Raw genomic sequence first — 16,535 nt, 5'->3', positions numbered from 1 at the left:
CAATAATAATGTAGGGTTTAAGGTCCAGGACTTTGTTGCTCTGGTAATAAAGTTGTGAGATATGAGAAAAAAATTTTTTTTTTAATATAAATTTTTTGGGGGTTTAAAATCTTAATAGCTTTAAAAAATAGCCGTTTTCGTGAATTACGCGGGAGAAACTGTAAATCAACGGCTTCTTATGGCCACCGATTATTTTATGGCATAAAGAACGCACGGTACTTTTCAGCATAATTATTTTTTTGAACTTTTACACCTTATTATTTGACCAAATAAACTATATGGATTACGAAAAAATATATTTTTAATAAGAAGATTTTTGTTCTGAGATGTATCAGGAATATGTGTAAAATTTCTAACTGAAAATGTGATCACATTACATGTCAACACACTAGGGTGTTTTATTTAGTAAGTCTCGGTCGAAGCCGAGACGGGGGGCTGCTAGTGGTTCTATATTCAGTATAGGTTAACCCTATGACGATGGTGTCACTGCCAAAACAGCTGTCAGTTTTACATTTCAAATAAAAGTATGGTAAAATATAACCAAAGAAATTTCCCTCTGTTATTAATAAATGTGTGTATTAATATTTTAAATAACAATAATGTTTCAACAACATCCAAGTGAGAATCTAGTAAATATTCAATTTATCAATGCTCTGGACAGAACATTTTTTATTATCTCTCATCCCAACTCCCGAAAATTTTTAAGACTAAATTAAACGAAGGTGTGTTCGTCTCACTTTGAAACAGTTTCCAACGATAGAAATTTCAAGGAAAAAAAGAGTAATTCGGGAAAGCATCTTAGTTGAGTTTTTAAGATGTGGCACAAAATTTTTTGTGTAGTAAGAAACGTTCTGCTATCAAATCGTACATAAGTATTTTGCAGATTAAACTGCTTAGCATACGTTCGTAAATTGATAAATTAAATATGGATTTATTTGAATTCAGTGATTATCATGACCATTAGTTTTTAGATCTAAATTCCGTACTTCACTAGTCAGATAATTTAAAATGTGCTCAAAAATATTCTTACATTCATAGCAGATTCAATTAGTTTAGTCGGTTATTTACAACATAGAGTGGTAATTCAACTAACGAGAGTTAGAGGATAAACACTAAGGTATCTATAACTTGTTCTTTTTGTTATATTATAACTGAGCAAAAACTGAAAATTTTTTTACTGTAATTACGATTTTATGCAATTTTTATATTACAATTGGTTGTTTAATTTTTCACATTTAAAAACTTCAACTTCTTCTATTTGTCGGATCACACTTAAATTCATAATAAAGATTTAATTAGTTAACAAAACTATCGTTAATTATCTAGTGTGAATCATAACTCACATCATTATTTAGTCATTTGACTTAAAATCATGAACAATTTAGCTATTTTTTCATTCAGATAAGATATTAACGAGGTCTGTCTAGAAAGTATCGGGCCTACCTCTACAATTCCGTGCTGGCGTTATTTTTCATCAAATGTCCATGGCATCCTTGAATGGAATCCCCATTTAATTAAACGACATGGTTCCAGCGATGCTTCCACTTTTCGAAACAGTCTTGGAACTCACTTTTAGGGATGGCCTTGAGTTTTTTCGTCGCATTATTCTCAACCGTCGTTTTTTCGTCGAATCCCTATTCTTCAAGAGGTTTTTTCAGTTTTGGAAACAGCCAAAAGTCACTGGGCGCTATGTCGGGACTGTATGGAGGTTGTCGCAGTAATGTGATACTGTGTTTAGTCAAAAACTGTTGCACAAGATTCGATGAATGCGCTGGCGCATTATGGTAATGAAGGAGCTGATCACCACTTGACCAAAAGTTCGGGCGTTTTCTTTTCACTGCTTCATGCAAACGTTTTAAAACTTTAACCAATAATATTGATTGTCTGACCTGTTGGTGCATATTCGTGGTGCACAACACCTTCCCAATATAAAAAAAGAAAAAAAACAATCAACATTGACTTAACATTACCTCGACTTTGACTTGCTTTTTTTAGTCTTGGCGATCCAGACTGTTTCCACTGAGCAGACTCTTTCTTTGATTCAGGATCATAACCATAAACCCATGACTCATCACCAGTAACCTTTCTAAGCAAAGTATGGTAAAGGACCCAATATTCGACCAGGCACCAATACTTAACTACAATATTTATGTCATCTGTGCATGCACAAAAGTAAAATTTTGTCATCTACTCATGCGCAGGAATTAGAAATATACCTCGATTTAAGTGATCGACTTTTAGGGCGAGAAAGGTACGTTTTTAAATTCTTTAAGATGATTAAATTTTAGAAGGTAATCCTTTTTTTATTTGCATTACTATTAAGTCAATTAGTTTGTTTATGCTGTCCAATACTTGCAGTGCTAAATTTTCATAATTACTTTATTTTCTTGGTCAATCAACCTAAAAATTGTGTCGAGCAGTCAAGTATTGGGTTCTTTACCTTATAATCATTATTAACCATTCCTAAGTTATCCTGTGCAATTTCTAAGCAAAGCTGTTTTTGCTCTGCGATGAGCAATTTCGGTATGAACTTCGCACACACGCGTGTTATTTGTAAATTTGAGGTTAAAATTTCCCAAACTATAGTTTTTGATATTCCGAGGCCTTTTTCTATCCCCGCACAGTCATACGACGATCTTGTTTGATCGCAAGTCATACCCGCTCAATATTATCCGATGTTTTTGTCGTCGAAGGTCGGCCAGAACGAGGATCACCACAAACAGAAGTATGGCCTTCTTTGAAACGATTAAATCACTCTTTTATACGTGTTTTTGTTATAGACTAATCCCGAAAAGCCTTCTGCATCATCTAAATAGTTTCAGAACTTGTTTTTCTAAACTAAAAGCAAAATTTAATGCAAATTCGTTGATCTTGCTTTTCAAACATTTGTAACAATCACAAAATCCGCCAAACTCAAAAATAACCTAATAAACAAAGACGCGCTGTGCCTGAATTATGTGTCCGAAAGGTATCAACGAGCAACTGCTGAATTCGTAAGGCTTTACTGTTCACGTTTATGCACCTCAGATGTCACTCGAATACTACGGTGTGAAGTTGTAGAGGTAGGCCTGATACTTTTTGGACAGACCTCGTATTTACTAGTTTAATCTTAAACTTGGTTATTAAGACTCTGACAACTCTAGCCTGCTTTTAATGTACTATTACATGTAGTTGTAAACAAATATAATATTGTATGTGTTTATTTCGACACAGTTTTCCATCACAACAAACTGTCACCGTCTGTTGAGAGTTTTCGAACGGAGCCGCTGTGCTGCCATATACTCACTATAGCAGGGGGTACCCCCTCCACCTTCACCTGAACTGGAGAGACTTTCCGGGCAGGCCACCATACATTCCCCCTTTCACATTTTCATACCAATTCACCGCTATGATTGGCTAAAGCATCGTTGTGTATATGTTTGATTGTACATTAATATTACACAGCCACACAAAAAAAAAATTTGGCCTGGGGGTCTGTCTACATATACTCTTTGTTTTCGGGGTCGCTGAATCCAAATCCGTCGTTAATTTCACCCCAGCATTTCACGTTTTTGACATAACCTCAAAAAATACTTAAATATCCACTATCTGCCGAACATTATACATACGTTATACATTACGTTGAATTAAGGCATGTTCATATAAAATTGTAGTTCTGGAATCTCACGATTACTTTCGGTATACTCTCCCATGCTTCTGCATCCAGGGCATCTCCTCGCAGTGATGGGCGGCAACGGAGCATGCCCGTTATCTAGCAAAGTCTCTAGATCACGGCTGGTACTCCTTCATGGTAGACGCACGCAAACGTTTTACGGTGCAGAGGGTCGGATCCTCAGTATCGGCGGCTGGTCAGGGTGAAAAAGTGGACCCACATACGTCGTCATCATACGATCGCAGCTCTACGTTGGTTGGTGACTTGGCCAATGTAGAGTTTAGGACTACAAGAAAAAAGAAATTATCTTTACAGAACACAACTGTGAGTCGGAGCACAATGTGTTCTGTCATGTACGCTCAAAGTTTGAAGTAACTTCTTCACGGAAAGTCATCGATGATGATATTCAAGAGACTTACAAAGATATTCTTAATTTGGATATGGACGAGTCAGAAATTGAATGCTGGGCTCCCAACATCATATGTAACTGTTGTCGAAAAATGTTTGGCAGATGAAAAAAAGAAAAAAAAATAGAAAATCCCGTTGTCCGTTCCGACGATATAGAAATGCCCTTTAAGTACTTATAACGGTTTTTATTGTTGCAATAATATTCAAGTGTATAATAGTAAAAAAAAAAAAAAAACTGTATACTTTTGTGTTTTATCTGTTATAGCTCCAGTACCAGCTACAGTCAGAGACAGCCGTAGTTGTGATGTGCATCCACACAAGATAATTGCTGATATGATGGAAGTTGATGAAAAAATAGATATGGATGCAGAATTGGCATCTAAGATGAGTGATGAGACGGGTAGTGATATAGATCACGGCTTAAGCTCCAAAAAACCAAAATTAATATCGAAACCTGTGTTAAGCGATCTTACACGGAATTGAGGATTAGCAAAAGATGGTTCAGAATTTTTAGCATCGTTCCTTAAAGAGTATAATATGTTGGAGCGAAAGACAAAAGTTTCTTTTTATAGAAATAGCGAGAAACAATTTTGACAGTATTTTTTATAGGATAAGGATCATTCGCTTGTTTGTTGTACAGGCATAAAAGGTCTCATTAACGAACTGAAACCAAATTTTTATGATGCCAAAGATTGAAGACTTTTCGTAGACTCATCGAAGAGAAGTATAAAGGCAGTTTTGCTACATAATACAAACATTTATTCTCCAGTTCCCATTGTCTATTCCATTCTTACGGAGAAAAAATATGAGAACATGGACATTCTACTGCAAAAAATTAATTACGAAACTCATAGATGGCGACTTTGAGGTGATCTTAAGATTATCACTATTTTACTTGTGCAACAGTCAGGATTTACGAAATTTCCATGTTACTTATGCTTATAAGACAGTCGTGCTCGTGAAAATCATTATGTGAAAATAATTGGCCTACCAGAACATCATTTACACTTGGTTCCCGGAATGTCACTAACAAATCGTTAGTTGATCCAAGCAAAATTCTTATTCCACCCCTTCACATCAAGCTAGGTCTAATGAAGCAGTACGTTGAAGCGCTTGATAAATCTGGAGCCTACTGCAAATACCTCGTTACTAAATTTCCTAAGTTGTCGGAAGCAAAAATAAAGGAAGGGGTTTTGGATGGCCCTCAGATCAGGATGATGTTCCGAGTTATTGCCTTTCTTAGTACGATGAATCAGAAAGAAAACAATGCTTGGCAAAGTCTTAAAGCAGTTGCCCAAAATTTTCTTGGCAATAAAAAAGCCCTTATTACGAATAATTAGTTGATAAAATGATTTTTGACTTTCAGAAGCTTCAATGTAATATGAATTTGAAACTACATTTTCTTCATTCACACCTTGATAAATTTCCTTATGACCTTGAAGACTTTAGTGAAGAACAGGGAGAACGATTTCACCAAGATATTAAGGTCATGGAAACTTGGTATCAGATTCGATGGGATGTAAACATGATGGCTATTTTTGTTGGACGCTAAAGAGGGAATCAAAGGAAAAGCGTACTCCGTTGCACAGATTGTTTGAATAGAAGAGAACACGATATTCCACAAAGAAAACTGACTAAAGCTTTTATTTAATATCATTGAATCTATTCATTAATTTATATACATTTGTGTTAATTTATATTTATTTACTTATTAATTCACAGATTTAAATTAATACATTTTTAACATATTTATATTTATACATGGTTAACTTTTTTTATATGGTTTTAGTAAATGTTAAAGTGTTTTCTGAAGTTATGTCAAAAACGTGACGTGCTGGGGTGAAATTGACCATGTTTTTGGATTCAGTGACCCCAAAAACTTGTAGTATGCATAGTCAGACCCACGGGCCAAAATTTTTTTTTGAGTGGCTTTGTTATTAATAAGCGAAGGTATCGTAAGAGTATTCGATCTTCTTACTTTTATTTTATATTTTAATCTGCATTGTTATGAAAAAAAGGAGTAAGTTAACGGTTATAGAACAACAAGATCAATAAAATTATTTTATTTATTTCTATAGTGCATAGCATGAATAAGGGCATTTACATGAAAAAACACAATATTGTAAACAATATCACACATGAGATCTTTCGTCAAAGTCTTCCGTTTTATAATGTTATGTGCAAAAATTTTCCGTACATACTCTACACATTATTATCATTCAAATTAATTATAATATTTCACAATGTTTGGTGTACAGTATTCAATTTATGCTTCATGTATACTACTATTTTTTTCTTAAAAAAGTCTATAAACTTCTGCGCCACGAAAGGCATATAATCTGATACTTCAGTATATGTGTGTAAATAAGAATTGAGGCAATGTACATTAAATTTGTGTAGATGATCGAGCGTTACTTCTCTTAACCCTAGACTTCGATGTACGAAACAAAGAAAATTAATATTGAAATTACGAAAATTAAATAGATTTATAGTGCGTCCGAAAGATTATAATCTCAATTTTTAATGGTACCGATTATTATCCGCTTCGGTAACTGGCCTAAAATAATATTATCCAATATTTCGCATTAAATATTGCTGTCCATCGTCACAGCTTTTACTTCAACACACGCGAGCGGATATTTTGCCATGTTTTTTGACAGAGCTTTGGTGTGGGCTAGCAAAATATATAGGCTTATTTTAACGTGTCTTACTAAAATATTTGCTTCTTAGATGTGAACGAAGACCAAGTTCAAAGTGTCTATGATGTAAAATACGAGAGATCTTACTAATCGCATTCTCACCTTGACGCCATTGATAAGTGTTTTTTCTAATTGTATACATCGCGTTGAAGATGACCAATCAGATTAAGCTATTTCTTTTCTGGTAGTAATGTACGTCGCTTGACAAGCCTCGCGTTGGCATCTTACACATCATCCATCTTTGTCGCTGTATCGTCGCACCATAAGGTACTCGTGAAGTGGCATGATCTTGCCACAGGTCCATGATTTAATGAAGTTTCCAAATACGCTCTGCAAGCGTGCGTATCGTTAGGAGGTGATACAAATTTCTAATTAAAAAATACGTTGATATGATCAAACTAACTACGTCAGCATTTAATTCTTCATTTTCATTAGCGGTCAACTTGACACGAAGACTGAGCATCAGGTGTGCGAGAATAATAAATTTATCACCATTACCTAGTACGACAAATTTGATCGGTAAATTATCCGTGAGCGATGATTTCGGCTTGTATTGAATCCAGTGCGATCCCTCGATAGTTGTATGAGTCGATGGATTATCAAACAATAGAAGCTGAGACTTGAAGCACTCGCATGCTTGACTGTGTAAAATAGCCACTATTTTAAATTCAACATTCAAAAATATCTCTTGCAGTTTTTTTTCTTTCTTCTTTTTTTAATTTTCTTATCTCTTTTTCTTTTTTTTTTATTTCTAACTGACGCGTTGTAAATATAAGCTCATATCTTTACTAATTTTCTGGGAGCTCATGTATTTAGTGAGATTTCGTTATTCCGCAGTTATTTCGGAGTTTACCAATCAAATTTAGGGAGTTTTCAGATTGTGGCATGAGATTTGGGACTCATTAATCCACAATAAAAGGCTAGTGAATTATGTACATTAAAATAGTGATAGTAAGTAGGACAAAACAACTGCCAAAATTGTTCATAGTGATACTGACACTGAATGGGAAAAAAAAACGGTAATTGCATTCAAAAGTCAAGGAAATAGTATAATTTCTGTCGGAAATGATGAATTCGTATTTTACAGTATCTTTGATTACGTAGAGTATTTAAACGATGTGTCGTGTGAGATTGAAAATGATCCAAATACGTCTGTCATTTCCGTCGGTAAAGGAATAACTTACAATAGTGAAGAGTACAGTAGTAACAGTGACAGTGAAAATAACTTTAAAGGATTCCCCAACACGAACTATGTCTGTGCAATATATGAACAATAATTAATCTCCTGTATATATAGATGTTCGGAAAAAATAAAAGTTAGACGTGGTGTCAAATGTATATGATGTGATAAAATTTATTTCAGGGAAAATAAAGAAGGTAAGTATGTGTGGGAATTCTATCTATGTTTAATAGTTGGTTGTGCCAAAACTGCCAATCCAATTTAAATAAACATTAAAAACTTGTATTTGGTTCATATAGCAGCTACCAATCGTCGTAGTAAATAAAGGTAAGTATTTGATGGTTTTTTAACATAAAAAGTTTCTGCAATACTCTGATCTTCCATAAAATATAAATCGTTCTTATTAGAACCGTTAGCTAAACCAGTGTTATGACGAGGACTCATACTTTCTCTTTCTCTCACCGCATCTTTATACGGTAATTTAATAATTTAATTATAAAATACATACATGCATGCACGCAGGTTCAGGTAACCTTAGTGGTGGCAAGGGATGAAAGGTGAAAGAAGGAGATCGTTGTACTCCCTCGCAGTAAGTGTACAGACTCACAGTGAACCGTTAGCAAATTCTTACCGGTCTAGGAGGTGAGGGTTTGTGATGACGGGCTACTGTATCCTAATAACTAGTATTGTGATAAATCATTTGACATAATTATTATATTCATAGTAATAAAAAAATTACTTAATGGGTGCAAATTCGATTGATTATTTGACAAATTCAATTATTTAACATACACTTAAGAATTTTTACATTCCAAATATTAATTTTTATAAATAATAATTTAGGATATTAATCAACAATTCATCAGAAGATTACTGATAACCCAAATCCGGTCCAATGGTCTGGTCACAAAAAAATTATTTAGTGTACACTTGTAAAACCACAATATTTATGATGGATCTATTAAATTTAATTTTTCAATATATTATGTGATCACTTATAATAGTATCTCTCGTTACTTTATCCTGTCCTGATTTTTGGATGCCGGTTTAGTATCTTACAAGTTTATTCTTTTATCATACGTTTACGCGTTTAAGTACATTTAAAATAAATGTTCTTAATGCCATTGATTATTAAGAACATGAGGCAGTAATAAAATGTACAAGTATTTAACAGTAAAATTTAATCAACAGTATTACACACAGTATTATTCTGTAGTTTTACAGCAAACGCTCTAGCAACCAAGGGTTGTACGCTTATTTAGCATACACTTGCTAATAGTTATATTTACCGAATACCTCGACAGCATACTGGCAAAGGCACCAAGGCTACCCACTTAACTCCTATGTGTGAAGGTACATTGCTGCACCCGTTTACTGATCATACCAATTGTACTATGGACACAGTGGAAAAATCTTCAGTGAAACACCTTGCCAGTTAAGCTGACACTGTTTGCACTAGTAGTGAGGTCTACTCGCCAGTGTGTAGCCTTTTCCGGAGGACTTCATATCTTAGGACCATTTACTTCTCGCCGGTTAAGTTGCGCTCTCTGTCAAAGCATCAGATTGGCTAATTAGCATCTCTAAAGAAGCCCCATATTTCAGGGATCACTCCTCGCTGGTAGGGCTGGCGATCCCTGCCTGGCGCCTGGCATCGGATCTACTAATCCCTACCTGTATAGTATAGCCCTAATACCGTTTCGTATTTACCCAGGCCCGAAGACATGTGGGGCAGGGAAAAACCCTGGAATCACTCTAAAGAAAAGTTTGATAGAAAAACCTGCCTTGAAACAGCTGGGGTTTCATAGGAACTTTTTCCGATGAAAAAAGTTTTTGAAAAAATTTGCATTCACCGGAAATCGAACTCAACACCCCTAGAACAGTGTTGCATCAGTACCTAGCACGCTTACCACTGAAGCAACTTTGTTTTGTAAATAATTATATTTGTATTACCATATTAAGTACAAAAATTAAATTTAAAAAAAACAAATTTGGTGAATATTATGTAATTATCTGACACTCATAAAACCAACCGATATAAATTGATTTTGCAACAACAACAATTTAATATAATTATTTGCAATTAAAATATTTTTGATTTAATGTTAGAAACATTACCTACAAACATAATTACAATGATCGTAGGAAACAATAAAAAATTTGAAATAGTATTCATTTTGGATACTATATAGATTTACAAAAAACTTCAAAATATTTTTAAAATGCAAAATTTTCCAACCAGCCCAAAAAAATTTTTTTATTCCTTAATTTGATACTTTTATATTCATATGAAACTAAATATTAGTTTTTAAAAAAGTATGTTGTATAATTACTTTCTAATTAAATAAAATTTTTTTTATGCATTTTGATTATGCTCACGACGTAGAGTAAAAAAATTTTGAAGTCTTGTATTTTCATTCCGGCAACGCTGGGGTCTCTACAATTTTAACAGCCGATCAATAATGTATAAACAAACATATTTAAAAAATTTTAAGGTATTTTTTCATCTTTGAATTCTATTAACCACTACCTTAAATCTGCATTTCTTTCAGCTTTTAAATTTAAGTCCTTGCACAAGTGTAGTCATTTAAAGTTCCTACTTCTTATTGCTATATGTTTTATTCTACTATTATATTCATATTTTCTTATCATACTTCTGATGAATTTACTATAAAAGCTTTATTTTTTCTCCTTAGTACATGATTTGTTATTTATTATAAATAGATTTTATTTTAAAATCTTCGGCAGCTCATTTTTTCATTTTTTAGTGCATTTGGAACTTTCCAAACATACTGGTAGACAGTTCAGCATAAGTCTTAGTAGAAATTTGTTGTCAGTCTTAACGTTTGGTAATTTATCTTAAACATAAATTGTTTTATAAAATTATGGTTGACAAAGTGCTTTACGTATTACAAGGTACTTTACGTGCTTATAATCTTTATTTTGTGAGTCACTTATAAGCATTAAAAAATTAAGTACGTTCATTACCTTTTTATACACTTTTCTTGAAATATTGTAACATCGATATACTGTAATTATGATAGACAAAACAGTAAAACTATATTTATTTTTTTTTCTGCATTACTCCTTCATCTATTCTAATTATTTTGCCTAATGTTGTATTAAAGCTATCAATGGCCATCTCATGCCGCACGTCAACACCAACTTGTGGTGCCTAAGGAATAGTGCATGGTAACCTGTACTTGTTTGTGATAATCAATTGATGAATTTAATTCTTATTAAAAGAAGTCAATGAGTATCAAGAGAAATTTAGTTGCTTTAAAAAAGATACTTTTAATCAGTGGATTTTCACTTGTGATCGATTCGTCAATTTTCCTAAAAAACTTGAAAAGTACACCATCTTGTAAAGATTTTGCAGTTGAACCTTTTGAATTAAATCTCTTAATTACAAGTTACTGTATGAAGAGCTTTATAATTATTATTATTAGTCCTGTTATTACTAATGTATACATACAACGATCAAAATGATCACCACATATAATTGGTCTTTTGCGTTGGTAAAAAAATTAATTTTAAGGATAATCTAAGCGATGAGCAATTTATTAAAATGTTATATTACACTTCTTTGTAGAATAGAATTTTTAAACAAAATTTTTAAAAAAAATACACTTTTCATTACAGTGGTTGGACTTGTTTGCTACTGTTTAGTGAGCAATCCTGACGAAGTCATTTTTCGTGACCAGCTTATAAGCAACACTTTGAAATTAGTACTTATTAGTGAAGAAGTAAGGAATCCAATAAGTGCATCTTATTTAAAGTGGCTGCAACAAAATCTAAATGAAGGACTTATTAAAAGACTAAATTTGGGAATAATATCGTTTCTTTGGCTGGACAATTATGATAGTAAGTGTGTGGCTTACAAAGCCACATGCCAATACCTTAAACCTGAGTACTCAACTTGGAATAGGAGAGTTATTGACGTCGGTTTCTTAAATAATTGGTGGATATTAAACAATAGCATGAAAGATTATGACATAAATTATTAATTTTTACAAACTAACACATTATAAAGATTACTTATTCATTAGAATATGTTTGACTACATACTGTTGTATTAAGATAATGACAGTAAGATAAATATTTACACACAAAACTATTACGAAGATTATTTTATCTAATAAAATGTATTTCATGATAAACTCTTGCATTATGATTTCATTTTTAATGTGAACATATGTTATTTCTACAGAGAATACTACTCATAACGTCATGTGTATTTAGCAAGTTTGCGTAGAAGTGCGTTATTATTCCTTATCTCAGAACAAATATTGACATTATTTATAAGGGTATAATTTCACCCGTTACACTAGGCAAACTTATAATGCATTTTTTGCATTGTAAAGCATCTCACCAGGGCTTACTTCTAAAAAAGTTGTAAGATTAATTCCGTTGTCAGGATAAATATCTTTAAAATTGAAAACTCCGTTTGTTGTTTAAATAATATATTTCTTTAAACTTTCATTAATTATTTTCCATTTATGTCCATTCTGTGGAAACTACGAAAAATGTACAAAAACTTTTTTTCAAGAGTAATGGAAAAATAACTTAACCCTATGAAATATCTTCAGAATTGAAACAAGAAGATGGTCCTATGCTATTTTTTTTTATTTTTGTGTTATTACCAGTAATATAATTTTAAAGACCTTTAAACTATAAAAGCTATAGAAAAAACTTCGAATTACTAACTACTCTTATTTTTTGGTCTAAGATAAATACAAGCTCCCTAAATTCTAATGAATTTTTTTTTGTAACTTTTTTTAATCATCATAGAAAATCTTTCCCTATTTAGATGTTAATGCAAATAAAGATGTTTATAATTCCAAAGCACCGAAAAGATTATATTCTCGTTTAATATTCATTCGGTACAAACAATATAATCTTTTATTGCTACAATCATTAACAACCTTCTCTATTCTTTTATTTATTTCCAAACAGAAACATTTAGAAGTACCTTAAAAGTGGTAACAGGTGAATAGAGCAAACTATTACAAATTTAATCTGTCGTAAAAAAAATTTTTCAAGAATTTATTTTAAAATACAAGATTTTTCGATGCCAGCCTGTTTAAAACGATATTCTTAGTAGCTCTGACTGTTACAGAGTACACGGAAAGACTGAGTTCATTGAAAATCCCCTACTACACTTAGTTATGAATTTTTCATAGCTTGGTACGGTTTTTTCCCATACCACATCTGTCTAAAACCTACGCTCAAATATGTTAGCCATGTAAAATCTCCTTCTACTGTTAGGTAAGTTTATATAAACACTAGGTACAGTATTATCTCATGTAAATGAATAAGTAATTGAATAATTTTATTCACATGGAAAAATATTAGTGAGATGTTGTGATTTCCAACTCACCAAAATATTTTAATAAAGTCATCCATGATTCACTTTGAAGTTACTTTTTGATATTTATAGTAACAGCATTAAAAATTCATCACTGCACCAGTATGCTAATTAACTGTCACTTATTTTTTTAACTCTGGTACATACATTTATTAAAATAAAAATAACATTACAATGAATATGAATAATTTTTAATTATAATTTTTAATACACCTGCAGGTGTATTAAAAATGCATACCGCAAGAAAAAATATAGTGCTCTGCGTACTATAGTACGTCGTAAACACCTACTGGATACATCTATTTTTCATAGCTACTGTTGGTACGGGAAAAAACCGTACTACCGTCACTAAATACTTGTAGTGATATCTTAAAACCTATATACTTGGTACGAAATTTAAGACCACTTAAGGTGACACTAAAAATTCTTGTATTAGTAAGCAATATAACGTTGGTTTAGTATTTCTTACGATCAAATATTGTAGTAGGGGATTTTCAATGAACTCGGTCTTTTCGTGTATCGTTTGGTGTGAATGTATAACTGCATAGCAATGAACTTTTTGTCGATCAGTAGCACAGCTGTACAACTTTAGGAACTAACCAGTGGCGTAATAATGTTACTGAAAATCGCCCAGTCTCTAATACGTACTGCTGTCACAACACAAGGTATCTTTATAAGTGTAAAACCTCAACTATATTACCAAAAAATACGTTATCGTTAGTCTCTGATTCCATACCTCCTTCGTGTCGTAAAATTTATAATTACCCCTAGTTAACACTCTGCAAAGTCTTTAACCTGATATAATCAAGCAATCATAGCAACTAGAAATTTCTGTAAGAACTAAATAACATAATTTGATGCAATTGAAGAACACTGTTTGCTAATAATTATTGTCGTGGATAATAGAACATTAAAAAATATTATATATACCAGTGATTTTCTAAGAATTTACTAAAGTGTAACGTAGACCCCAATTAAAGAGAATCAATATAGTATTCAACCATCACACAGCATGACCCTAATTATTAGCAAACAGTTTTCTTAAGTTGTAATAAATTGTCTCGTTCCGGGAGTTTTAAGATTATAATAAATTGTCTTTTAAGCTAGCAGTTACGGAAATCTTTACTTTGTATGGTTGCTTAATTATAGTAAAGTGACGATTTAGTAGCATGTTAAGTAATATGACTAATAATTTAACTCAAAGAAACTAATAAAAAATTATCAAAACGTGTTATTTGGTAATATAATCACGTTTTGGCACTGACAAGGATACCTTATGCAGTGACAGTTCTTCGTGTATCAGTGACTGTGCGCTTTGCTACAACGTTAGTGTACCATAAATTGATTGCTACAATCATTCTGCTGTGCTACTTGCTAACAAAAATCTTTTTCCTATGCAGTTTTTTATTTACACTAAACCACACTCTGTGGCAGCTGAAAAAAAATTGTTACGAAGGGGCTGCAATTGAACTATCTTGTAATAGGTATTATTTTTAAAACAAAATTTTAAAAATAATTATTTTAAAATGGATTTAAACTTAACTACTCTACACGCTGGTTACCACTGACAAAAAAATTTTGAATGTGCCTATAGATGTTTTGCATTTAGTTTTGGTATGTTAAGAATTGAAATTACATATTTCTGCTTTTGGAAGAAACGATTGTTGAAGTATAAAGAAACCAAGTGTGGGTCTCGGGACCCCCGGCAAAAGTGAATCTTCCAACTCAAATATTATTAAACTTGGTATTACAGTAACTGAGAAAATTAGATTACACCTTATTTTAACTGGTCTTTAGAAACCCAATATTAAAGTAGTAAAAATTTCGTTATTACTAGATATTCGAGCACGCGCGTGCATCAAATATATGTACTCATCATATACTACTTGTGTTAAACGCGATTCGCGCATTGTAAGTACTTCCATGTTTGCTACGATGTATGTATTAAAACATGTATGTTGGTCATGTAATTGAAGGGTTTTGGGTGAGGAAAATGAGAAGACGTATTTATAGATTTAATTTTCACAAAATGATTTATGAAACTGACTTGACAAAAACTAACTGACGACTGCCTAACAGACTTTCTATATGCACAGACTTATAGAATACAAAGGAGAGCTAAATGTTATACGTGTGCACTTGACTACGGTCAAATCGGAACTGACTCACCCCTGACTGGCGCTATACGTGCTTCTCCTCTAACACATACACACATACGCTTGCGCAGACGCGCATGCTTACAGCCTATCGATACAGTCGTGCACTTCAACACTCCCTCCCGACTTGAGATAGCTAAAGAGTTATAAAAATAAAAAATAGAAATAATTTTAAGCCACACAGTATTAATATTTTATTATCGATTTTCATGGCGCTAGTAACAAGGGTCGAACAGGCCAGGGATCATGGTCGTGCGATGAGCACATTACTTCTTGTCTGAAACAGAATGTATCATATTAATTATTTATTTTAATTACAGACTTTATTGAAGATATGATTTCTGAATTTTTCGTGGAGCTCGATAGGCAAGGGTTTCGTAAAAATGTCTGCCGTCTGTTCTTTGGTACTCAACCACCTTACATTTACTCTGCCATGAGTCACACATTCTTTGACATAATGTTCGTGAATTTTTGCCATATGCCTCAATTTCCCGCTTCCACTTATTTTTGAATTTAATTCCGCTGTCTTATTATCGCACCACAGGTCAGCTGGACAAAAGGTTTTGTTAAGGATGATTTTGAGACAATTGTCTACTGCCATGAATTCTCTACATGCTTCACTTAGTGCCACGTATTTGGCCTGACATGTTTACAATGCTACGTAGGTCTGCTTGTGAGTTCTCCAGACCACAGAGTCTCCGAAGAGTTTGATGACATACCCACTCGTAGTAAGAGAGCCCTTGCAGTCACCAAAACTGGCATCCGAAAAGGCTTTTAAGTTGTCCTGCCTTCCTAAGAACTTTAGCCCAAAATATTTAGTGCCTGCCAATTACCAGAACACTCTTTTTACCATGTTTCAATCTTCATCAGTTGGATTCATCTGATGTCGACTGAGTACATTTACAGCATAGCTGATGTCTGGACGTAGAGTGTTAGACACGTATAACAGACAGCCCACAGCCTCTCGGTAGGGAACATTTTCTGTCGATTTTGTCTCCTTTAAATCATCCAGCCTTTCAGATTGTTCTCTTTGTTTCCTTTGTTGATTCAACCCATGTCCAGTGACCATGGGAGT

At 33.0% G+C, this 16,535-nt stretch overlaps 1 protein-coding gene across 2 annotated transcripts in view; it reads left to right on the top strand.

Annotated features, from left to right (window-relative positions):
* Positions 1 to 12,048, top strand: part of LOC106643114 (mitochondrial import inner membrane translocase subunit Tim29) — a 145,796-nt gene extending 133,748 nt beyond the window's left edge. For both annotated transcript variants that reach the window (XM_089597998.1, XM_014358115.2), the window contains one exon: positions 11,579 to 12,048. In XM_089597998.1, coding sequence (XP_089454124.1) covers positions 11,579 to 11,943 — 365 coding nt within the window. In that variant the 3' untranslated portion in view covers positions 11,944 to 12,048. The remainder of the gene's footprint in view (positions 1 to 11,578) is intronic.
* Positions 12,049 to 16,535: the final 4,487 nt, after the last annotated feature.

Source organism: Copidosoma floridanum, unplaced genomic scaffold (genome assembly GCF_036245765.1).
Source record: "Copidosoma floridanum isolate Cflo_tuat_1 unplaced genomic scaffold, Cflo_Japanese_pri ptg000004l, whole genome shotgun sequence".
In the NCBI taxonomy this organism is placed as follows: domain Eukaryota; kingdom Metazoa; phylum Arthropoda; class Insecta; order Hymenoptera; family Encyrtidae; genus Copidosoma; species Copidosoma floridanum.
This window is presented reverse-complemented; position numbering and strand designations above follow the sequence as displayed.